This window comes from Puntigrus tetrazona, chromosome 24, assembly GCF_018831695.1.
Source record: "Puntigrus tetrazona isolate hp1 chromosome 24, ASM1883169v1, whole genome shotgun sequence".
NCBI classification, from domain to species: Eukaryota; Metazoa; Chordata; class Actinopteri; order Cypriniformes; family Cyprinidae; genus Puntigrus; species Puntigrus tetrazona.
This window is the reverse complement of record NC_056722.1, coordinates 8,400,784-8,426,758: the sequence shown is the minus strand read 5'-3', so window position 1 is coordinate 8,426,758 and position 25,975 is coordinate 8,400,784. Positions and strand designations below refer to the sequence as shown.

At 38.6% G+C, this 25,975-nt stretch overlaps 3 protein-coding genes across 6 annotated transcripts in view; 1 reads left to right on the top strand and 2 right to left on the bottom strand.

The window, feature by feature from the left end:
• Positions 1-2,867, top strand: part of nck1b (NCK adaptor protein 1b) — a 31,234-nt gene extending 28,367 nt beyond the window's left edge. For both annotated transcript variants that reach the window (XM_043226538.1, XM_043226539.1), the window contains 2 exons: positions 1,117-1,835; positions 2,141-2,867. In XM_043226538.1, the coding sequence (XP_043082473.1) occupies positions 1,117-1,835; positions 2,141-2,341 (920 nt within the window). In that variant the 3' untranslated portion in view covers positions 2,342-2,867. The remainder of the gene's footprint in view (positions 1-1,116; positions 1,836-2,140) is intronic.
• Positions 2,868-5,562: 2,695 nt separating this feature from the next.
• On the bottom strand, positions 5,563-13,486 carry bdh1 (3-hydroxybutyrate dehydrogenase, type 1). The gene is made up of 5 exons (XM_043226540.1): positions 13,238-13,486; positions 12,023-12,133; positions 11,719-11,854; positions 9,545-9,697; positions 5,563-8,726 (listed from the first exon to the last, which is right to left on the bottom strand). The coding sequence occupies exons 1-5, from the start codon at positions 13,448-13,450 to the stop codon at positions 8,260-8,262; spliced, it is 1,080 nt and encodes a 359-aa protein (XP_043082475.1). The 5' UTR covers positions 13,451-13,486; the 3' UTR covers positions 5,563-8,259.
• Positions 13,487-14,299: 813 nt separating this feature from the next.
• gyg1b (glycogenin 1b) lies at positions 14,300-24,695 on the bottom strand. Of its 3 annotated transcripts, none has more exons than XM_043226543.1 (7): positions 24,572-24,695; positions 23,612-23,747; positions 23,357-23,531; positions 22,521-22,683; positions 16,454-16,580; positions 16,157-16,367; positions 14,300-15,242 (listed from the first exon to the last, which is right to left on the bottom strand). In XM_043226543.1, exons 1-7 carry the CDS (start codon positions 24,576-24,578, stop codon positions 15,096-15,098), a joined length of 966 nt encoding a protein of 321 aa, XP_043082478.1. In that variant the 5' UTR covers positions 24,579-24,695; the 3' UTR covers positions 14,300-15,095. The 3 variants fall into 3 exon arrangements, with proteins under 3 accessions (XP_043082478.1, XP_043082477.1, XP_043082476.1); XM_043226542.1 differs by having other exon boundaries at positions 23,612-23,750; positions 24,572-24,694; XM_043226541.1 differs by lacking the exon at positions 24,572-24,695 and having other exon boundaries at positions 23,612-23,760.
• Positions 24,696-25,975: the final 1,280 nt, after the last annotated feature.

Sequence of the window (25,975 nt, the reverse complement as noted above, 5' to 3'; positions counted from 1 at the left end):
ATTAGTTAGTTGTAATTGGGTGGTTTGGAACCTGGACCAGCGCCCGTATTTACTAAGAGAGGACATATCGCTCAAGCAGGCAGGAGCTGATAGCTACTGTGCACCCCTGTCAGTATGAAAACACAAGCTTGACTGCACTGTAACATGTGTTTGGACAAGTTCTCCTTTCACTCGTGCCCTGCCTGTTGGTGCCTGTATCAAAATACAATGCTCTTTGGTTTCACAGATAACTTCAACAAGAATGGAATGAGTGCAGGGTGCGGGGTGATGAAATTACCCCCTGAAGAGACTGTCTCAACACATTTCTCATTTCTGAACATGGCTTTTCTTTTTAGTTACATGTGTTATTTTGTAATGGACAGTAGTGCAGTCATAAAGATATTACAGGAGCTTTTTCTCAATATACAAAACTGGAACTAAACCATTTGAAGGTGTCAGATGTACGCTTCTAAATGAGTGAGCGAGAAAAGTGACACATGGCCAAGTATAGTGTTTCATACTCTGAATTTGTGCTTTGCATTTAACCCATCTAATTAAACTTATACAGTAGTGAACAGTAGTGTGCGCACACACTGGAGTAGTGGGCAGCCATTGTTTCTGTGGTGCCCAGGGTGCAGTTGGGGGTTTGGTACCTTGTTTGGCACTGTTCAAGCCACCCTCCCCATTTACCTACAATTCCTGCTGTTAGCAAGACACAAACCTGGGAATTTCAGGTTACAAGCCCAAATCTATTACCGTTTAGACTGCCCATGACCACGACTGCCCCCTTGAAATGAAGACTATTCACAAAGTTTTCTTGTATCAGCCACTTTGTAAAGCAGTATCTTATGTATTCTTCTTTTAGAAAGCAATCCTAAAATACAGCAACAAGCAAAAAGTGATTTGTTAACAAATAAGGTGGACTTAATGAAACATTGCAGTACCCTAATTGCAACATTGCTATAGTTTCAATGAAGTTGAACTATTCTCAACTGTTACGTTGTCAATTTTCTTGGCTGTCCACACTGACTGCGATTTTCAGCTGCAATGCCACAGGTACAAGTAGTTGAGTACCAAGAGAAGACACTAATTGTGTATTTGGAAAAAACCTGAATGGTTCTTTCTCTATCTATGCAGGAATCGGCAAGGTGAAACGGAAGACAGGTATGCGTGAAACAGCCTCCAACGCGGACTCTGACTTCTACCCGGACAATGGCGAACGTCTGTATGACCTAAACCTTCCGGCGCTAGTCAAATTCAGTTACACGGCTGAGCGGGAAGATGAGTTGTCGTTGGTTAAGGGCACAAGGGTCATCGTCATGGAGAAGTGCAGTGATGGTTGGTGGAGAGGGAGCTACAACGGCCGTTCGGGATGGTTCCCATCCAACTACGTAACAGAGGATGCAGATGGATCGGCGAGCAATGACTCCGCCGGCTTGACGGAGAAATTGGCTGCTGTTGTTCATAGTGCGAACGGCAACCGGGTGCTGCACACAGTACAGGCACTCTACCCGTTCAGCTCGGGCAACGATGAAGAGCTGAACTTTGAGAAGGGGGAGGTTATGGATGTTGTGGAGAAGCCAGAAAACGACCCAGAGTGGTGGAAGTGTCGCAAAGCCGATGGGCAGATGGGACTTGTGCCGAAGAACTACGTGACTGTTCTGCAGGAGTCGCACAACTCAGCCAGCATGGCAGGGCCGCCCACACCTGACTGTGACTACATTGAGCCTTCATCTAGTGGACGCTTCGCTGGCAAGCAGTGGTACTATGGGAAGGTGACCCGTCATCAGGCTGAGGTGGCCCTCAACCAGAGGGGCACAGAGGGAGACTTTCTTATCCGGGACAGCGAGTCCTCAGTAAGTACACAATGTTCTTTCTTGTTTGATAAAAATATTCCAAGATTCCTGCTTTCAGCAATTGGTATAAATCATTGGTCCCAAACTCAATTCCTGGAGTGCCACAGCTCTGCAGAGTTCAGTTCCAACTCGCACCTGCTTGGGAGATTCTAGTAACCCTGCAGACCTTGATTAGCTGAATCAGGTGTTTTCGATTGGAGCTGGAGCTAGACTGCGCAGAGCTGTGACCCTCCTGGAACTGGGATTGACATCAATGGTCTAAATAGAATTTTTTTCCCCTTTCTACCTGTGTTTTCTTTTTCTAGCCCAATGACTTTTCAATATCGCTGAAAGCTCAGTCCAAAAACAAGCATTTCAAAGTGCAACTGAAGGACAACCTGTACTGCATCGGACAACGCAAGTTTAACTCAATGGAGGAGTTGGTGGAACACTACAAAAAGGCGCCCATCTTCACCAGCGAACAGGGCGACAAACTCTACCTGGTCAAGGCTCTGGCTGCCTCCTGATCCAAGTAGAAAGAATATTCAGTTAACAGTGACTACATTTCCAGACAGACTGGGAATATCAAGCATTCCAAGAAGGGGAGGTACAGGGAGAGATGGACAATGGACTCCCATTTGCTCTGAAACTTGCTCGAATTTCATGGAGGGACACGCCCGATGTATCAAAATACAGTATGTTTAGACCATAGGTGATGCAGTGTATTTTGATGTCAACATGTATTAGAATTACAACCTATGTCTTCTTTTGTTAATATATATTCTTTTCATTGATTTTGAAAATGTATTTTTCATTTGTTCTATAACTTCCCTGCCAATTTTTTTAACTGTCCTTTCAAGTTTCTGCTGTTTAAGTCCTGACTGCAGAAGAACTTTGCTCAACATGTTTCAAAGGTCTCACATACTGTTGCTGTTACTGCCTGCATTGCCTGAATCACACGGAACTGTTGAATTTGACATAATCTGCTATATTTATTAGGAATCAATATTTCTGCAAAATGCTCCAACAATAAAAGTGAGTGACCAAAACCAATATTCAGAATTAGGCACAATCTTTTTGGAAATAATCTTGAACTATAGTCTTGCAACTGCATGTTTCCAACATAAAAAATAAGTCTTGAGGTCTTGTTGAGAATGACATCTGTATTTATGAGGGGTCAAGTATCAGAATTTTTGCTTCTCTGACAATCAAGGTGCCGATTATTGTGGCTTGTCAGCTAGTCTTAAATTTACCCGCAGATCTTGGATCTGTCAGAATCCATGCCAAGTCATAAATAGTTTGTCAAAGAGCTTTGCCGTGTTTAATGTGTTCAACTAAACATTTATTTGAATGAATATGGGAGTTTGTGCAAGATTTTCAGATCCTCTTTTGAGCCTGAATTGCAAAGCCATGACTGAAGATTAAAGAAAATTAAACCACATTGGTATACACAATAGGTCTTTTATGATTTAAGTGTTTTACTAATAAAAGCTGTCTTTCATGATCAAGGCTGCAATCGCATTACAAATGATGCAATGGGTATGGTTTTAGTTACAGTGGTGGATTTGGTTTAAAGCTTGATCAGGTGTTTGCCTTTTCTTTGCTTTGCACTCATTTGGTTGCTCACTTTCTCAAATGTGCATTCTTATTGTAGTGTACAGGATGAATGAAAGCATGTCACCATGAAGGCAGCTTTGTGTGATCAGGTTTCAAGGAAGGATCCACTTTGATTGGTGATCAAGATCCACAGTGCTGCTTCCTTTTAGTTTTCAACAGTTTATGATAAATGGTGAGAGATGTTCCACTGAAGATCAGATGTTTGCATGTGAAACTTCATAGATAAGTATGTTTGGAATATCAGGCAATGGAAGATTGGGAGATTCACTTCCCTGGACACATCTGATTCAAATTGGAAATACATGGAACTTTCTTTTCTGAAGATTTACGAATAGTGTGATGATCTGGGCTCTATTCCAGAGGACCATCACTACGACTGTAATTGCTTCTCCAGCTGTTTGGAGCTGAACTGGGTTGAGAGTTAAGGAATAGGGATTTTTTTGGGGGAGTGTGTTGGGGGAAAAATGCTCAGATATGCAGAGTTGGCTCAAGCAATATAATCTTGAATTAAGTGGAATTGCCAGATTTCTATCAATGTTACCTGTTCAGTTTGTGTAAAATTGGTTCTCAACAGGGTTTGCCTGTTCAGTGGTAATTCATCATTACCAAACAGTATAATTATTCTACTCTCGAGTAGTTTTGATATTTTTCTTTTTGAGGCTAAGGGAATGCCAAGAAACACTTGTATATTTGTTAGATGACGTTGTCTACTAAGTTTTGGGTTTTGAACAATCATTTGTAATCCACTTGTTTTGGATGAGGGATATCTGAGACATGTAGTTTTATCAGATTGATATGTGCTTTAAAATGTGCCTTCATCTCAGTTGTTGGAACCAAAATGCTATTATATACACATTGTCATTTAAGTCTCACTTTGCATGTGCGTAATACACCCGATAAGTGGCGGATATGCACAGACAGTGTTCTGATCATACAAATATCCCTATCGTGCATCATTTGAACTTACTATATAGAATAGGGCTGGGAAATGTTGATCCTGGTGTTCCTGCAGAGTTTTGCTTCAACCCTAATCAAAAACACCTGAACCAGCTAATCAAGGACTTCATCATGCAGATAGGTTTTTTTTTTCGGGGTTGGCGCTAAACTCTGCAGGAGAGCGGCCCTCCAGGATCAACGTTCCCAACCCGTGATATAAACCAATGGTTTCTAATCTTGCTTTTGGAGGTCCTGCAGTGAGTCTGCAACCCTGGAATTGTGTTTAATCAAGACTGGAAGCCTGGAACTAAACCCTGCAGGACAGTGGCCCGCCAGGAACAGGTTTGGAAACCCCTGATATAGAACTTAGTCTAAGTAAAAGCCATATGTATTGTAAGTTCAGTGGGTTATACCAGGGGTGTTCAGTTCCGCTTTCATAAAGGGTTGTGGAAGTTCCTAGTAATACTAACAACATTGATTTGCGCGTTAAGGTGTGTTTGATGTAAGTTTTGCAAGACCTTTATCGTCAAAAGGAACTTGTTCCCAATCCTGGTCCTGGAGAACTCTCAACACTATTGGTGGTTCTCCACGACCAAGATTGGGAACTACTGATCTAAAAGCGGAATTGGACACCCTTTGTTTGGCAATCAAACAAACTTTTTGCTTCGCATCCTAAATTTGTGTCTAAGGTAAGAGACTTGACTAAGGTAAGTCCTGGCAAACATGGTTCCCTGTTAGTATTTGTGCTGGATATAAGAGTATACCTGTGCTGTAGACTGCTAGATATAAGGTGCCCAGAAATTGAAAGAGGTACTGTTGTTATCAGTCATGTAGACCTAATTAGCATTTTCTTCTCTACAAGTTGTGACCAAATAGATTTTCTATCCTTACTTGGGGAGCTGTTTGGACATCCAAACACTGAGGAAAAAAAATCAAAAGCATTGCCTTTATGACCTTAATGTTGTTGCAAAAGAATGACTTCTGGATTCAGGCCCTCTACAGAAAAGCATGCATATCTGATGTTGTGGGCTGAATTGACCATTTTTATTGAGTAACCTCATTTTGTCTGAACTACGAGTGAACCGTTTCTGTAAATGGGCCTGGAGGTGCTGTGAAAATCAAAAGTAGTTGTACGCTCGCTGTATCCATGAAGAGATTAGATTGTACAAAGAAAGAAATAAACTACATCAATCAATCAATTTAAACATCTCTTTAATGTCATCCAGAGCATAAATGTGGTGTCTCAATTTCAGAGGTTAAAACTATATATAGGCTTGACGAGTGAATGTCATTTGAAATGATATTGTGCACGATTTTGTTCCACTGCTATGAAATGTTATTAATAAGGACCTGCTGAGAATCATAATGACGTTACACATGCTGTGTGTGAGACAAGATAAGAAAGAGGCGATATTCATACTGAAACCATGTGAAACATGTCATCTATACAAAGAGAAAGACGTGATCGAGAACAGAGGTATGACCATTACGAACCAAATTGCTTGCGTATGCGTAGTTCCCTAAATACATAAATGTACTCTCCATGATTATGCAACCAAAGCCACTGAAAATCCCTAAAATATTTTAGAAGACTAATTGCTGTGCATACTGTATTATCACATTGCAATGTAGGTTCTATTAAATATAAGGCAAGCTGTAATGAACGTTTCTGAACTAGTCTTGAAGAATACCCAGAAACTCGCATACGCTTTACTGCTTTCCACATTCACAGGAAATCGAGCAAGAAAGCCATGCAAACACTTGGTACTTATTGGCAATTACAGCGAGAGAGCAAATGCATAACATTTGATAATACTGTTAGTGTTGTACTTTTAAGAGGTTGATGGCTACAGATGCCAACTCAGCTGCTCCCTCTGGTGGCCAACTTTTGATGTAATTCCTGTTTCGACGCAATCCATCTTTCTGTATACAGGTTGTAAATTCAGCATGGGTGAATCCCAAATCCTAGTGTTTCCAAATGTCACACTACATACGAGGTGTTTAGGCTAACGATTCCTATCAGCAGTTGTTAATTGTATAATCCTCAAATTTCAAAATGGAAAAAAATAACGTATAAATATAGTAATACATTTATGTAGAGGCTTTAGTGCTTCCACGCACTTTCCGGTTCAGGATTTTGTAATGTGGTTGTTTCTATCATTCTGGCTATGTTCAAAATTGTATACTATCTTACTACTGTGCAGTATAAATGGCACGCTTGTACTTTTTCAGAGTGAGTAAAGCAGTAAGGCTTTATTATATACATTTCAACTGTAGAATGTGAAATTAATAAAGGATTAATTTAGCAGGTTCCAAATATTACCTTCATGCTTTTTCCCAAATGTGAGAAATTCAACGGATATCAAATAAGCGAGTATTGCTCCCATCACTCTGGATAGAAGGTCAAGTAGAGTGCATTGAATTGTGGGATAGACACAATCTTAGCTCTAATTCCAATTTTTTTTTTTTTTTGTGGATTAGTTCATTCAAAGGTTAGGAGTTGGTAGGTTTTTTGATTTGAACTGACCAAAGGTGACGGCTTTTATAATGTGTGTATATATATATATATATTTTTTTTTGTAACTTTCTATTCATCAATGAATCATAAAAAAATTATTAGTTTACACAAAAATATTAAGCAGCTGTTTTAACATTGAGACATGTGTCTTAAGCAGCAAATCAGCCCGTAAAAATGTAAGAATATATTTTAAATTGTAATATTTTGCATTAATGCTGTACTTTTGATCAAGTAAATGCAGCCTGGATGAGCAGAAGAGACTCGTATTAAACCACACTGACCCCAAACTTTTGCATACATACTTTAGTACATACTGCAGCAACAGTAAGAATAGTATGCTAGTGTGCTATTTTAAATATAGCCAGTCCCACCACGTGCAAAAAAGGACATCGTTTTATTGCATAAAGCAATAAATTACCATGCAAACTGAGATGCCGCATATGCATGCTTTCTGAATGCTGAGATTAACAATGTTTCAGCACATAGTTTGTTAAAGTGGATGGCAAGTGATCCCATAATACCTCAATACTGAATCATTGAGATTCTTGGAAGGAATGCTCGTAAAGGAATACGCGATGACCCTCCAACCCTTTCAGCCCCTCAATCTTATTGTTTCTCCTCAGAAAGCAGTGACAGAACCACAGGAATCCTCTTTTGTTCATCTGTGGTTTCGTCCTCTCAATGAAAAGAGCCACACATCTGCCACATCAGCAGCCAGCCGGGACGGGCTGTATAACGCTGCTTTTCTGGCCTCCCGGGGGGTTTCGCGATCGCTCTATGGAAATATCTGCGTAAGCGAATCGAAACGGTTTCCAAAATTGCCTAAAATACGATAAAGTGAATCAAAGTGCATACGTTTAACTCAAAAGTGAAAATTTGCTGTGGGTTTTACTCATGGGTCGTCATTTACTCGCCCTCGAGTAGCTCCAAACCTTTCTTTGTCCTGCTGAACGCAAAAGGAGGTATTTCAAAGAAAGCTGTAACCAGGCTGTTTCCACGGCAGTCAATGGTGACCCAAAACAGCCTGGTTATAAACGTTCCTCAAAATAGAGTCCTTTGTGCAGGTTAGGATCTAAATAAATGGGTGAACTACTCCTTTAACATCACAAAAACCATATCAAGGAACACAAAATTAATACCAGAGGCTCCTGACAATATACAGGTATATTGAAGACCACGGTTTTAGCTAAAAACCTCCTGAAGAAAAACGGTCATCAAAATAACGTCGACTATCGCATATAGTTTTACTTGCATTATAATATAAGAGATTTGCGCGATTCTTTTTTTGAAATTGATTGTTTTTTTGTGATTACGTTGGCGTACACCAATTCATTGGTTCACCCTGTGACGAATATATTGAAAGCGGCCATCTCGTTAGAAGTAGAGTCTGTCTGAGATGGCCGAAGGAAGGTGGGTCATTATCTGCATGCGGATCCACCAGTGAGGCTCCATGGGGTTGTACCGTGTGTACGGCCGCTTGGACGTGATGGCGTCTGTGATGTCGTCTAAAACCGGCTCGATCTCTCGCTGGCCGCTGTTGCAATACGAGCGCATGAGAGCCATGTACTGCTCAAAGTGAGCCTTCCCATAGTCCTCCTGGACAACAGGGGGCGCCTCCTTCCAGAGCTTCTCTGCTGTTGTGGTGACTATGTCCCGTGTCAGGATGCCCGTGGCCACAATAAAGTTTCCTGGCTCAACAACAGAAACTTTGACGCCCCAAACCTTCATTTCATACCTAAGACAGTCAGAAAAAGCCTCCACTCCGTATTTGGATACACAGTAAGGGGATCGGAGAGCGTTTCCCATTCTGCCGTACATGCTGGCGATGTTTACCACGCGACCTGCGACCAAAAGACAAAAAAAGTTATATTTTTACTAATCAAAATCACTGTTTTCTATTTGAATAATTTTAAAATACAATTTACTCCTGTGATGCAATACAGAACTTTTATTATTTATTTTTTTTATACATTTTTGTGATCAATTCTTCTTAGGATTGTTAGATTTGAATAGAACAGCCTTATTTGAAATAAATGCAGCGAAGTTAAAAAAAACAAAAAAAAAAACATGGTAGTGCATTCATTTATATATTACATACAATTACAAATGTGACCCTCAAGCACAAAACCAGCAAAAATATATTTTGTAAATGGCAGCTTTTATAATGTATAATTAGATTTTCTTAATATTTTTTGCACCCTCACATTCCAGATTTTCTCATAGTTCTATCTCGGCCAAATATTGTTCTATCCTAACTATATATAAATAAAAAGCATATTTATTCAGGTTTTATATATATATATATATATATTAGTCAAAACCATCTCATAAAGATATACTTAAAAAATAGAAAAACAGGAACAAAGACTGAAAACACTGAATCATGGAAAGTGTTTGTCAGGCAATACACTCCAAAGTCCATTTGCTTTAACCATTTATCCATTCAGATCCAGACATTCTTTTATTCAGTGAAAGACTAACAGAAGAGTAAACCGTAGAGAAACATTAACATCTGTCTGCAAAACAAGCGCTTCAGCCAAATTTCATATTATCTGTACGCAAGAGTGGAAAAAGCGGGTGGACAGCGGGAAGACGCGCTTCTGCTGAAGGTCTTTGTGGAGCGTGTTCATTGTCTGAAGGAGGACGGTTATTATTTTACCTTTAGCCCTGCGAATCAGAGGCAGGAAGGCTTTGGTTACCCTGACGGTGCCCCACAGGTTGACCTCTGAAACCTGCTTGTATGTGTCCATGGTTGTGAACTCCACCTCACCGAATGTGGAGATACCAGCATTGTTGACCACAGCCCACAGACCTGCAAGATATAATCACAAACCCCCTAAAACTCACAGATCAGATCGCTACGAGCAGAGTAAATATACAAAACTTTTTCTCTTCGCCGTTTGTAATTATGAAAGCTAATAGCTTGCCCCCTTATTTTAAATAATGCGGTTTGATGCATTGGCAGCTAGTGGTGATGTTTGGTACTGCAGTCCGGATTCAAAATATTGGAGTCCTTGATTTTATATATCAGAATAATACAGTACCTTTCAAAGGTCGCCGAATTGATAACACCAACAAGAACAAGCACACACGGTGAAGAGTGATATTAAATGAGCTGAATCTTCCGGCAACTGGCAACCCGGGATACAATTAGATAAAGTGGCAGTGGGCAGGTTACACAGACCACGTTTCAGCATGTTTTAGCATTTAGCATGTTTCTTAAATACCTGCAAACATATTATGGTATTTTTATGCTTTGGCATAGAGTCAAAAGCACTTTGCGATTTTTCTTTCTCTTAGCTTCTGGTGTCGTTCACTTTCATCCGTCATGCTGCTTTATTCTGCAGACTGGTGTTGTTCGAATGAACGGCATTATCAGGATTACAAACGGTTTAGTTTACCAGTTAACCAGGTTAAAAAAAACAACTGCTTTTGGAAATCTGGCAAGTGTGTCATCATTTGGCGAGCTTAAAAAAATGACAAGAAGAAATCTAAAGTCGACAAAATGTTATATTGTGATGGATTTCGGTATTAAGGTGGAAGATCAAAATGGACACTGCCTGAAAAAAAAGTCAGTGTTGTGCGTTTTAATCAGTACATTTTATTTTATATTGCATTCATCTACGGTTTCCCGTTTGGCCAGTTAGTTTCAGACTTTTATCTTGATCTTGTTGGTTTAGCCGATGTTTCCTCTGCACTGCTTTCAGTCGTCTCTCTGATAACAGTGAAACCATCATATAAACTCAAAGCGTTTTTTTATACAATTATCCATAATTAGGGCTCTTAGTAGAACGAAACTGCATTACATATTACGTTCAATCGCATCTTTTTCCACCCCATCGCCCTCCCGTGGCCTCATAAGGTCCCCAGTTTGAAAACTCCTGACCCCAAAAAAGACAACTTGCTTGTATTTCGTACAAGATTCGTGAATTTGTTTTTTTAATTTTTTTATTGAACCTCTAAAATTAGCGCCAAACTTCACTGCGAAGTGATTCTTGGCTTATGAGAAGCTCCGGTTTAGAGATTTATTTTGTCGTATTCAAGAATTAAATCAAGTTTATGACTTTTGAATAATAGTTTGTTTTTTACAGCGTGCCGTGTTTTTCAGGAAGTGTTTATTTTCTGCTTGATCTGTAGCACAGAGATCATCTACTTGTGTAGTTTATAGCAGGTATAAAGAGTGATGAACAATCATTAATCTGTGTGGCAGTATCTGGTGGGTGTGGTTTAGTGTGCGTCAGGGGGGAAGGGTGGCTGACAGAGGGGGCGTGGCCATATTATCTTTTTATTGTTCGTTTTTTTTTACATCTGCAGGAAGCGTACGTGCTAAAATCACATCTGGAAAATAACAAGCAGCATAAATTTATCAGCTGCACGGGTATCACGAATATCACGAGGTGTATTAAATATAAAATATGAATTTAAAAATGTTTAGCATCATACAGAATCAAGACAGCAGTACTGTAAATCTTCATATGATTTTTTTTTTTTTAAATTAATATCGCAAAAAAATATTGCCATGGCAACTAACTGAAATCAATTACTGCATGAATAAATAAATAATCTGCATAATTTAATAATCAGTTTTATCAAGGTTTCGCATGTTATTGAATAGATTATATAGCAAATTTTTAAATATAAATATTACATGAAAATCTGTTAAATTATAATATATAATTTTTTAAATAAAAAATGCATAAAAAGACAAAAGCACGTAACTGCAACAATTTAAAAAAAAGAAAAGCGAAGTCAAACCAATAATAAAAAGTAAAAGTATTTAAAAGTAAAATAATGTCGAAATGCGATCAGGGGGGTCTTCCTAAAGGACCTCACCTTTCTCTGGGTGGTCCAGGTTAGAGGTCACGAACTGAACGGCCTGAGAGACCTGCTCCTCGCTGCAGACGTCCATCTGCACCACCTTCATCTTCTCCGAACGAAGGCCCTCCAGCTCCTTGGCGCCGTCTCCGTCCTTATTCCACACAACATCGATTTCCAGCCACAAGCAACTACATCGCAACACGTACATCTACCGGCGTCGTGCTTCTAGAGTTACGCAAAGCTCCGACGCAAGCCCAACTGAACCCTGCGAAATATATTGCCTCACATATTGCGCGCACAGACCTCGGCGCGAACTTACCCTAAAAAGACAAGCTGCGAACACGGTGAAGCCGAGCTTGTGAAAGTGCTTGGCCAGAGCCAGTCCAAATCCAGTGTCACAGCCGGTAATGAGCACAGCTTTCCCTTCGACCTGCAGAGCAATCGTTACGCAATGTTACTTTCATAAAGCCACAGCGTTACTGTGCAACTGAGACCGAATGTGCCAACAATTTTACGGGTGCTCAAACTGTTACTTCAAACCAATTAATAGCTCATTTATACAGGAATCGGCATCCGTTCAATTAAAAAGCGCATTAAATTCAGATAATAATAATGTGAAACATCGTACGGTCGACCGTAGCAGTCCAATAGGCTCAATAAAATTAATATTAAATATTTACAATACTACAAACTGTATAGAAATCGGATTCGGAGACCGGTTTCTATCTAAATAAAATGCACTGCATACACGTGCTTTTAAGCATGCTATTAATTTCAATAAATGCAAAGCCTATTAAATTGTTAGGTCTGCACTTTTTATGACGATGCAAGTTCACGAGCGTTCAAATGCAACATTTATGCTTTTACAAAAAGCTCAGAAATGATCATCATGGCTGGGGCTCCGTAATTATCTCTTGCAAGGCAAAAATAATTATTGATATATTTCTTCGTACACATACGCATGTGTGTATGCATCGTGTACCACGTACACCACGGATGCATTACATAGGTGAGCTTGGAATAAAAATGATAATTTTATAATAAATACAAAAACATTTATTTGCATTATAACATTTTACAATAAATATGCATTTTTAAAAATAATTAAAATAACGCAAAAAACCCCAAAAACACTAATATCACTCATCTAGGACTCTATATAAGGTATAGATACATAATTATTAAAATATTTCATGTTACGCACTGACGCGCACACACACACACACACACTGCATAACGCACCACTTATTGCATATTGCAAAACGTTATGCCCTGAAAAATTAATTTGCATTACCACCAAACTGAAGGTTCAGTTTACAGGAAGTAGAATTGAATCATAGAATTAATTTAAAAATCTAAAGTACACTAACTTAACGTACTGTAGAGTTGCGAAATAGTTTTGTAAAAGTGAATTTTGTAAAAATAAATAAATAAATATAATATCGAGTGAGTGAAAAACAGATTTCAGACAATAAAATCGCGAGATTTCAGGCCAGACGAAAACGCTTTTTCTGATGTGTATAAGTTACTGTACCTTCACTGTCCCGCGGGGCAGACGCGGCACGGCCACGTACAGCACGAACAGCGCGTACAGCAGCACTATGCTCTCGGTGACGCTCGCCTCCGGGAAACCGCAGCATCGCGCGAACAGGTTGAGCACAGACGGCAAGCCGAAGCCCAGGACGAGCGTCAGAAACACCGAGAAGGCGATGAGCAGCGCGACCCTCACCATCGGCAGCGCGGCCATCTTGAACTGACTGTTGACAACTCTGGAGGAGGCGTGGCCACAGAACCGCGTCTCGTGAATTATGCAAATGCACGCAAACTACAGGACGCTCACCTACGAGCGAATTCTTTTGAGGGGCGGGGCCTCGAGCATAAATTATGATAACGCGAATAACAGTCCTCTTCCATCAACCAATCAGAGTACAAAACAGACAACAGGTTAGGTAGGCACGCTTTTTGTATCCATTAATTTAATGATTATAATTATAATTACTTGGGTCATCTCTAATCTAATCAAAAAAGAAGATTCCCCTTGAAAAATTTCCCGAAATAAACCTTTTTAAGTATGTTATTATATAAATATAAATAGTATTATTAGTTATGTTATTTTTATATATGTATTTTATTATAATTTTGAAAAATATAAATAAATATGATCATATCTAATATATATTTATAAATAAATCTAAATAGCTTATATAGGCTACATATTATATATAACCTTAATATAAATACAATTTTACGGAAAAACTGTAATTAAAAAAAAAATAGCCTGTGAATTCATATACCAACCCGTTTCTGTTATTAAAATAATTTAAAATAAGAATATTCCATATATACGAACACTAAAGATGCAGTTCCACCAACAACCACAGGGTGTCGCAGCTTGATTTATAAAGTCATGTTTTCCCCCTTTCTTGTTCGAATGCTAATTGTTGCGGGAAATCTTTCAACAAATCTATATGTTTCCGTTTCTCAAATCACATTCGTGCTTTTTAGTAAGACTTCAGTAATAAACCTGGGAGATGACAAATTAAGTGAAGCATGTCTCAAACTTACGACTATAAAAAATAGTAAACATCACACATAATCATTTTGAAAGTTTTATTCCGTGGCCAGAAGGGGACAATGGCCCTGTAACACCGAGTAAAAGAAAACAGAGATACAAAAAAGACGAAAGTAAAAACGCAAAGATATAAAAAGGAAGACTGCACGGTGAACCAGAGAAGACGAATCCAGCTTACATTCAACAGCATAAAGCCTTAACAAAGTCAAACATTAAGGCATGAATCAAAAACAGGAGAAGAAAAAGAGAAGCTTTTGTTTTGTAAAAAGAAAATTAAAAACATAACCACGCATTTTGAGTTCGAAAGTAAGACTATTTTACTTAAAAGAGCCGGGCTTGGCAACACGACGTGCTCGAGTTAAAGGCACACGGCTCTTTTTTTCCCCCCTCAGTAAAAAAGCGAGCATCCCTAAATAAATCAAAAGTCGAGTTTCAAATCGTGTACATGCGAGGTGAAACTCCCAGCAGACTGATAAAAGCCGTTTGATGTACAGTAAACATGTTTCGTTGATACTAACAGTATAGCTGGGTTTATTTTTATCACTTTAAACCGGATCATTTGAGCACTGGCATATTGCATGTTCAGAAGTCCAGAAAAATGTCTGAAAGTGCATCTTTAAAGCACGTGATAGAAAAAGCTGGCCTGTATGTATCTATAAGATTGCCATGCACTGGCAGGATTCACATTTTGCAGTTTTTAAATGTTTAGTTGGCATTAAATGCTCGAATGAAGACGACAGAGAGTGTGACGTGTTAGCGGACGCAGCCTCGCTGAGCTGAAAGCCCTCTCCGCTTTGTGTGTGTTTGACGTGCGGACTCATTATTTCAGGAAAAGGTCGAGCTTTTTCTGAATGTTGTCGAAAGAGTCTATTCCCATGTAGTCGGCCTGGCCCTGCTCCCATCTCTGCTTGCGCTCCGCTGAGGACAAGAGCGGCTGAACACGCTCCTCGCTCTCCACAGCGTCCTCCTGACAAACACACAACAACTCATCCATCTGTGCACTCGGCAAAAAAATTCATTCATTAATAAGAAGCGTATAAATTAAATAAAATGCATATGCAAAATGACATTTTCAAATTATGCCAAGATAAAAAAAGTAATTGCATATATATATATAGAGAGAGAGAGAGAGAGAGAGAGGTTTTGTATAAATATATAAAACTGATATTTAGGATGAATTTTGTATTTTCATAGTTTTGTCAAGCTCTTCCAGATGAAAATTATTATTATTATTATTATTATTATTGTCATCATCATCATTTTAAAAAACCTGAATAAATAAAACAAAATAGTCTGATTTCTAGAAAATGAAAAGTCATTTAAATTAAGCAAATATATGTAAAAGGAATAAAATATATTTAAAACACATGTTTTATCATTTTTGAGTCATATTGAGATCTGAAAATTATCAAGCAGAAATTCTGGGATTTTATTAAACTTGAAAAAATTAGACATTTTAGATTTGATCAAAAATAGATTTTAAAACTAATTTGAAAAAGATTAGGAAAATGTCAGGCAGAGGTGATTTTAAAAGTGCGATTTCTGTAAAATTCATGTAAATAAATTAACGAATATACCAAATAAATAAATACCAAATAAATAACGTTATATGTTTCAAATAAGAATGCGTTAAAAAAAAGTTATTCTAAGCGCTAATAAAATATCAGGCAGAAATTGCGGTTCGTTTTGTTTTGCGATTTTTGTTTTTTAAAACCGATTATTTAATACAAAAATTTAAAAGTCAGCAAATCGCAAATAAGTTGAAAAATCGCCGTCACTGAATATTGTTGTGGCATTTGCTACAGGAGACACTAACCAGAAAATGCACGATTTTTTTGTCAATGGTGCTTAGCATGTAATGAGCGTGTGTTTAGGCCTGACCTCACAGCCCGAGACGAAGGGCTGGTCTCCGTACTCTCGGATCATCAGGGGCAGGACCTCGGCGCTGTACAGAGCCCACCACTGCAGCAGGAAGCCCGGCTGAGACGAGGCCTGCGCGTCTCCTCTCAGCTTCCTCTGCACGGGGTTATACGTGTAGCTCCACGGCTTCATCTGGCCCAGGAAGTGCACCACCTTCGCGTTTGCACCGTATCTGAGACACAGTTTCACCGCAATCAGTAAGAGCAGCGTGCACGCTGTTACTGGTGTGTGTGTGTGTGTGTGTGTGTCAGGACTCACTGTTTAAACGCAGGGAGGTACGTGTAGATGGCTATGCTGCTCATGTTGTAGATGAAAGGGAGGTGTTTGTTGATGTCGGCTGTTGCCCAGTCGCCGAAGAAGCCGTTCAGGACTCCTTGGTCTCCTCCTGTTGAGCAGATGATTCATTAATAAGGTCAAGTGGAACTGGCTCTATGGAATTAAGAAATAATAGAATTTAGAAGTAAATAACAGAGTGTAGCTGCAATCAATAAATGAAAAACAAATAATAAACAAGGATGATTAATAACAAATCAATAAATAATCATTTAAAAAAATACATAACTACATATAAATATATGAATAAAACAAATATAATATTAAAACTAATAATAAAACTAATAATAATAACAACAATGATTAAAACTAATATATATATATATATATATATATATATATATATATATATATATATATATATATATATATATAATATAAATTATAAAAAAATACATAACTAAAAATGTATGAACACTAATATTTATTTAAATAAATAAATACCTGTTAATAATAAAACTAATATTGAATGAACAAATCAATTTCTAAAAGTAATCATTTCTAAAATAATAAAGACACATAATAAAATTAATAAATGAGTGAATATTTATAGTTCTAAAATAAACATATTACTCTGAATTAATAAATAGTAAATATGAATAAACAAAGTAACGACTAAAAGAGTTAATTAATATTAATAAGTCTTCAAATAAACAAGTAAACAACTGAATACATGAAAAACTATGAATGAATAAACAAACAGATCATTAAAAGAATACATAAATAAGAATGAGATTATTACAAGAGTTGATTATTACTCAAATAAATACATACCTATGAACAAATAAATAACTAATAAATAAACCAGCAGGCAATGAAACAAAAAACATAACTAATAACGAATGAATACAAATAATTCATGAAATAAACACCAGTGTATAAATAAATATTAAATAAAATAAATAAAATGCCAGACAATAAAAAAAAAATACAAACATGAACAAATTAATAAATGAATACTAATAATTACTAAAAAAAAAAAACAGTTTTCAAAACGGCTGACTACATAATAATATCAAAGAGGAGGAGGAGGACAATGAGTGGAAATAAGTTCAGCTCCAAACACCGACGAAACATCCCGTGACGCTCCATTTTACGTCTTCTGTCGGGGGAAGTCAAGCACGTGTACAGCGGTCGTGCTGTTTGTGAACCGATAGCAGAGCAAGGAATCTGTCCAGGTGCTTACTAGTTGAAAAAAGACCCTACATCTACCATCTAAGAAGGGTCACGCTCTGAAAGAGCAGCCTAGTTCCCGCATACTTGCTCAAAGGTCACTGAAGAGTCTGGGAGTCACGTGACACGGAGGTCTGCGTCTCCCACAGCTCTGAACACACACTGAAATAGCTGCACTAATAAAATCAACACTGAACGTCCGTTTAATCGGCCTGTCTCCAGATCCGTGTGTATTAATAGCGTGCAGACACCTGCTTAACGTCAAATTTAAATTAGGTTATCCTTTACTAACTTTTAAAACTTGCATGCATGATCTTACTCCTTACAGCAGCTTATTTTCCATATAATCAAAGCCAGCCACGTGGCTTTCATGACCGTCATTATGAACAACGACTTCGATTTTAGTGTGTTTCTTAAAGGAATAGTGGCCCTATTGCGAACAAAAAGCAAGATATTTTGAAGAAAGTAAGTTTGCATCCAGGCTGTTTTGGGTCACCATTGGCTTCCATAGTATTTTTTGTTCCTACTATGGATGTCAATGGTGACCCAAAACGTGAGGGTGAGTAAACGATGACACGGTTTTCATTTTGGGGTGAACTTTTCTAAATGCATTCATAGATTCAAAATTTCTGAAAGTCACAAGTATAGATCGGTTTTTCCGATAACATGCCGATAGAAAGCGATGAAATTTTGTTTCGTGCCAACTTTAAAGGATACGGTTATCTAGTCAGTTTATTTCTTCAATATCTCTGGGACCATCCTCTGCGCTAAAACACATGAGTATTTGCCCCAGGACAGGCTATGTGCACGCTATACGGAAATGAATATAGTCGGCACAAACTATCTACAGCATCCTCGCTGCCAGCCAAAGAAGACGTTTACAAAGTCACCTAATAATGCTACATGCCTACAGCAGATTGACCGACATGCTGGAGCACTGGTTGCAAAGCATGCTGGTTTAGCTGCTAAACCAACCCAGTGTCATTTAATTTGGGCGTGGGTTCAGAAGCCCCCCTCGGGCTTTCCTTGCGCAAGTGGCTCTACGGACATTACCGCGGCCTAGTGTTCATTTTGAGGGGATGATCTGAACTGCGCAGGAATGCACATAGTCTCTGGCTGGTTTACATTGGCAGAGAATGAGAACGGGTCCGCATGACAGCCTCGGGTCATCAGGACTGTAATAAACCAGGAAATGGAAAGAGGCTTGTTTGAGTCACCGTTTCAGAGATTCAGATGCTCTGCGGGTAAAAGATGGATATGCCGGTTGTCTGAACGGCCAACAAAACTGGAAGTGATTTGGTTGGTTTGTTGGTCTCACACTTTAGCGAACTGCTTGTCACTGAGATCATTCCTAACCATACTGTTTTGCATTTTTATTTAAAGTGCCCCAATTAGGGATTTTTGAAAACGACGTTTCGTGCAGCTCTATCTGAATCAAAACATATATAAAATATAGAAGTCTTGTACTGTGTGTAAAGTGACCACCCATACAACTATCTAGAACACCACGGTAACCACTTAACAATCCATAACATCCTAGCAATCACCTAATAATGCCTTAGAAACGCTTTCAACTAGACACTCCAAGCAGCTATACAAGACTTCCTTACAATCACTTGATCCAGTGTGATCCAGAACACCCTAACACTCACCTAGCTGCACACTAAACAGCAATACCCCTTTACAACAATATTATCGAAAACATCCTAGCGACCAGCATACAACCATTCAGAACACACTTCCAAGGTCCCTGAACACCACTTAGCAACAACATTACTGTAGAAATGCAGGGCACCCTCTCAGCAGCCACACCAAACCCTAGCAACCATGCAGCAACATGTTTACTGTTTAGTTCATGCAGAACACCCTAACAATGCCATAGCAACCACCCAGAACACCCTAGCAACCATTCCGCAAAACACCTACTGTGTAACTAACCAGAACACCCTATGAATGCCATAGCAACCATAACATGTTTACTATATAGTCATGCAGACACCCTATGAATGCCATAGCAACCGCCCAAAACACTCTAGCAACCATGCAGCAACATATTTACTGTATAGTCATGCCCCCTGAAACCACAATAGCAGCCATGTCACAAAACACTTACTGTATAAATACCCAGAACACCCTAACAATGTCATAGCAACCACCCAGAACACCCTAACAATGTCATAGCAACCACCCAGAACACCCTAGCAACCATGTCGCAAAACACCTAGTGTATAACTACCCAGAACACCCTAAGAATGCCCTAGCAACCATGCAGCAACACGTTTACTGTTTAGTCATGCAGAACACCCTATGAATGCCATAGCAACCACCCAAAACACTCTAGCAACCATGCAGCAACATATTTACTGTATAGTCATGCCCCTGAAACCTCAACAGCAACCATGTTGCAAAACACTTACTGTATAAATACCCAGAACACCCTAACAATTCCATAGCAACCACCCAGAACACCCTAACAATTCCATAGCAACCACTCAGAACACCCTAACAAGTCCATAGCAACCACACAGAACATCCTGGCAACACTATAGCAACCACACAGAATATCCTAACAACGCCATAGCAACTACCTAGAACACTTTGACAAAGCTATAAAAACCACATAGAAACACCCCACCAACCACATAGCAACACACTGACTGTATAATCACCCAAAACATCCTAACAACACCATAGCAACCACCTGGAATTTTTTAACACACTATAGAAACCCCCACCCCACCAACCACATAGCAACACTCTTGCTGTATATTCACCCAGAACACCCTAACAACACCATAGCAACCACACAGAACATCCTAGCAACCTTATAGCAACCACACAGAACAATATAGCAACACTTACTGTAAAATCACCCAGAACACCCTACCGATGCCTTGGAAACCACACAGAATACCCTAGCAACCTCAAATGCCAGCCCAGCATCATGCATGATTTGCACAGAAAAGCACCAGTCAGATGATTTTTTTTTTTCTTCAGTTTCTCATGTTCTTCTCTCCCAAGCTCAAAGCTTTATTAAGCAGAGAATACAACAAGACATCCGTTACTTCCCTGTTATGACCACAAACAATCTAGCTCAGCTAAAAATAAAGCAATCATTACACATTAGCACCGCATTAGAGCTCTGATGTGTCAGAGGATGCTCAGAGGACAGTCACCGGTCACTTCAAAACTACCAGAGACCGAAATAGAGCAAAAACTTTGTGTAGATTGTGTAGCGCTCATGCGGGATGCAATTATGACAGTCCAAAAGAGCCACTGGATTCTGCGGAATAACAAAAGCATAATAAACAGGCTTTTGAAAAGGCGCCAATCTCCATAATGTAAGCAGAGCCCACCCTCGCAATGCGGCAATCTAATTGGTTCCTCATCCGTCACGCTCAAGCTCACAGCCAGGCTCATAAGAATAGGTTCACTGTGTCGTGGAGCTGAAAACAAGCCCAAAAATGCACACCAATACATCATAAATCTGCAAGTCACTCACACGCTGACTTATGCAAACAATTATTCGTCCTGCTCGTTATCGACTAACAAGTGAAAAACAAAGCACAGGGGGAAAAAATGAAAAATGCCCTTTCCCGATAGCCATTTTACCAAATTACTAAAACTCATAAAGTTGCATAACGAGCAGCTACGCCAAGAGGTGGCTGTAGAAAAATGGCCCTTGGCTCCTAAAGAAAAGGAAAAACAGGGTTGCCTTGAAAGAGCTTTTGTTTGCGGAGGACGCCCGTGCCAAATTCCTCTCGCTGGGCTCATGAAGCAGCTGTGTTGGGCAATACTCGAGAGGCTCTGCTGGGCATTTTCGCTTGAAGTGATTTTGTGATGCAAACAGGGAAGGGCGACTTAATTACGCTGACAGGGTGGGTGAGACGAGCGCTGGGCGTGCGGGGAAATGCAGAGGTGTTTCAGCTGGGATGGAGAAGTGGAATGATAAGAGGGCTGATGCAGGGAGATCAATCCGTTCGGAGACGTTAGCTGAAATGGGTTATTTGGCCACGATTGGCCTTCGACTGCAGACGAGGTACTTGACGAGCGTTGATGAGATGTTTTAAAAGCTGTATGAACATGTATTAGGATCTGGACGAGACTAGGGTTAGAAAAGTGCTGTAAATAGATAGTGACTAGGTCTAAAAAGATTACAAAAAAGAAGACTCATTAAAAGTGGTCTGTATTGGAGACTTTTCGAAGTAAAGTTAATTTATAAAACAGTATTAAATATGTATAAAATATTATAAAAAAATATATTTAGTTTTTTTATATAGTCTTTATAGTCACTATTCTGTACTTTTATATATAATATTTGTTTTTACTTGATTTGTATTGATTTTATTTTATTTATTGTAATCAAATTTAATCTATTTCTGATTTTGATTTAATTTATTCTCATAGACATTAGTTATTTTAACCTAATTTTTCATTATACTGTACATTTATTTCTGACCAGTTTAGATATATTTATTTTATTTATTTATTTCATGGGTTTTCTCTCGAGTTTCCCATGGGTGACAGTGACACAAAATGAATATAACGAAAATGCTTCTGCAGTGCCATTTTTGCAATGATGAACAAATCATTGACAGCCAATCAGAATCGATTCACGTCTCAATCAACAGCATGTTATTGCTCATTGTCGAGGACGCTAACATGGCTACAATCACAGTCATCAATATAGTCGTAGACCTTTACTTCACCTACAGACCTGGAACATTTCTTTAAAACACTTCGGACTGTCCATTCGCTCCATCTGAAACCGAAGAGCTCTGACGCATCTGAAACCGAAGGATAGCGGTGTTTTACATACCATCGAAGCTGCCATGCTCTGTGCAATACTGCAGGAGTTTGCCGTAGGTTTCGTTGGACGGGCGAAATACGAACACACCAGAGTTAAAGCAGTCAGGCCAGCCGGGGTCTGGAGCCGCAGACAGCTCCTCTCTGTCAAACAGCTCATCTATGTTTGATATCACCTACAGCCAATAGAAGAGTGTTAAACCTCTCACATAACACTGACCCAACTCTATTTATTTGAGAGATATATATATATATATATGTGTATGTATGTGTGTGTGTGTGTGTGTGTGTTTAAAAAAAACATTTTTTAACCATTACCATGTGTATCAATTTAATACAATTCAATGGTGCATGTAAGAAAAAAGTCCAAAATCTCCAGGCATCAGATGAAGATGCATTGCATTTATTATGCAGTTTAATAAAAAATGCACTTGTTGCAGTATTTTTTTTTTTTTAAATGAATGATTCAGCAAGAATGTCATTTCTTTTTTTAAAATAAATGCAATTTTTTTTCTACTCTAAAATCATGCGCCATGGTTAAGCAACACACTTTTTGTTAATATTTAATAATTCGATAAAATGATAATATCACAGCATTCACAAGCCTATGTTTTTATTTACATTTACACATCAATACACAAAGTGCGTGTTGTGTCACAACATATTTTTGATCAGATATAATAAAAAGGCACGCACAGGCGCCTTCTCTACTTTTTGCAAACGAAACAAATCGAACGTGACGCAGAGGCGAGGTTAATGGCGCGCGATGTAATTGAAATGACGGCGTAAATATTTCACGCATGTTTTGACAAGGCGCAGCCAACCAGCTGTTTGAAAGCGCGAGCTCACCAGCGTGTCCGCGTCCATGAACACGCACTTGGAGTAGCGCGTGAGAGTCCAGCAGTGCAGCTTGGTGAAAGTGACCCCCAGGTCGGGTCTCTTCATCATGGCCAAGTGCGCCGCGTCCCCGCTGTCCAACACGTCCACCGGCCGGACTTCGTCAAAGATCTCGCGGAGCACCGCCCTGAAGACATTCACAGACATCTCATTTCGTTTTCGGGGAAGTCAGAGAGCGAGATCCCTGCCGTATTAAGCGTGCTGTACCTCGACTGATCCGACACGTGCGGCCCAATGAGCACCGCCAGCTTTTTGGAAGTCTTGTGGTTCCTAAGGGATTTCCCGAGCACCATAGCTCCTCTCGCGTAGCTATCGTTGGTGGCCAAAGTGACAAATGCCTGTTCTGCTGAAGACATGAAGACTGACATAACACTGGCTGACGGATATAGTCTATTAATTTGATCTCGCATCACTATTCTTGCATTGCAGGTGGCAACAAAATGGATTTCCTCCCCCAAAAAACAAGACGGAAGTCAGTGATGCACATTTCCATATTCATTTCAAACTTACAAAACTGTATAAGTGAACTACTGAGCAACTGCGAAAACTATTATCATGGATGTATTTTCCTTTGAATAAAGCTTTGGTTTTGACTTGATTGGAAGAATCGGTTCTTTTGAACAGTCCGTCTTAAAGAATCTGTGCAGAAACCGATTCAGTGATTCTCAGTGACTTGTTGGTGCCGTATAAATATTCCAATAAAGCCATATGGTTATGTTTTACGAAATTCGTGGCAAAAATACACGAGTTGAGTTTGTAGCAATAGCTTAATCGAATAAAGCACTAATAGAACGCAAATCTATTCATTTACATGTGCATTAAACGCTACTTAAATTATATTATAGCCTATTTCTCAGCTGAAATGTTTTGCTTGTTTTTAAGAAATGCTACTAATGCCAACCAACATTTAACGAGTCATTAAGAGTCTCTAATAAAAAACAGACGGCATTGGAATTATGAACTATCTTTAACTCTTGCGTAATCACGCCAGTATAAAACAGCATTTTAAATAAATATGAACACGAGCAATGCAGTAACCACTTTCACATCCCTCAAAGCCTTCAGCTGCGTATGCATATAGCTCACTATAAATAAAAACGTATCATTTTTTACACACACACTTCAACGGCTCTGTTTGATTTAACTGAAAAGTGCGTTGTCACATACCTGCCATGCTCGTTATTTGTCAAAGCTACTTTGTAGCTCTGACTCCCAGGACAGCAGTGTCACTTCAATAAAAGAGACTCTGTATCGCGTCCTGAGTTCATTTATACCAGCGAGGACCTTCTCCATATATACTGCTACCAGTCACGTGACCAGAAGGGGTTCCGCGGACACGGCCGTGATTGGTTCGCGATCTTTGGGGCGTGGCTTCGTGTATGCGACACTTGACAGATTTATATGAATGTAAAATAGAAAAGTGTGCGCTTTCTTTTTTTTTTTTTTTTTATTTTGTTTCGTGACTATTTTGTAAACAATGGTATGTAATGCATGGCGTTTGTATATTCTTTATTGAATACACCTTACGTTTTACGGCACATAATGCACTTGTTAAAGAAAAAGTCCTGTGGCTAGCTGCATAAACTACTTAGACTAGTCTTAAAAGTTGGTCATCTACTTTTTTTTTTTAAGATTGGCATCTGGTATATGGTATAAAATGGTACATTGGTCTGATTTGAATCTGAAAAGCAAGACTAGATTACTGATTAACTTGTTAACTAAGTTAAAATGAAGTACTGTTTGTCATCTATACTAACTGAATAAGCATGGCACATGTAGTTTGATCAGATAGTGAGACAGATATTGAGTTATAATAGAATAGAATAGAATAGAGACTTACTGGTGTCTCGTACCACCTACTGGTCAGAGTTTAGCTGTGCTTTGATTTAAATTTAATAAATAATTAAGAAATTAAATAATTCTATCTATTGTTAAAATATGTAGAACCATATTTCTGCTCCCTTATGCAAGTCCAGATATATAAAAATATATGCTAGCTGTAATCAATAATATTACTGATAGTAAAAAGGTTTCTTGAAAAGTTGGAAATTATAAACCACATTTTATGTATATATATATATATATATATATATATATATATATATATATATATATATATATATATATATATATATATATATATATATATATATATCATTATAAATGCAACAAAGCACATTGAAAAAGTTATTTATAAAGGTCACTGTTGTTTTTGTAAAAGTGTCTTTCTTTCTTTCTTTCTTTCTTTCTTTCTTTCTTTCTTTTATTAGTGGTTCATTAACCTGTGATGGTTAGACCCAGAGGGCCTTATTGACATTTTTTTTAAGAACAGCATTAGAACAGAAAGTCCTAAAAGTTGAGGGTCAATCACAAATCAAACCAAACGTATACAATTTTGATAATTTATTGGGTAATATCTTTCTCTGCATTGTCTGTTTCCTTTGACGCTACTATGATTACAAAGAGTGTCACTTTTTGCGATCACAGTAGCATCAATGCCTCTAACCTTTCATTAAAGGCAGGCATCAACACGCTGCTGAGCGTGAGCCGCGCGGTCACGTGATAAGTGTT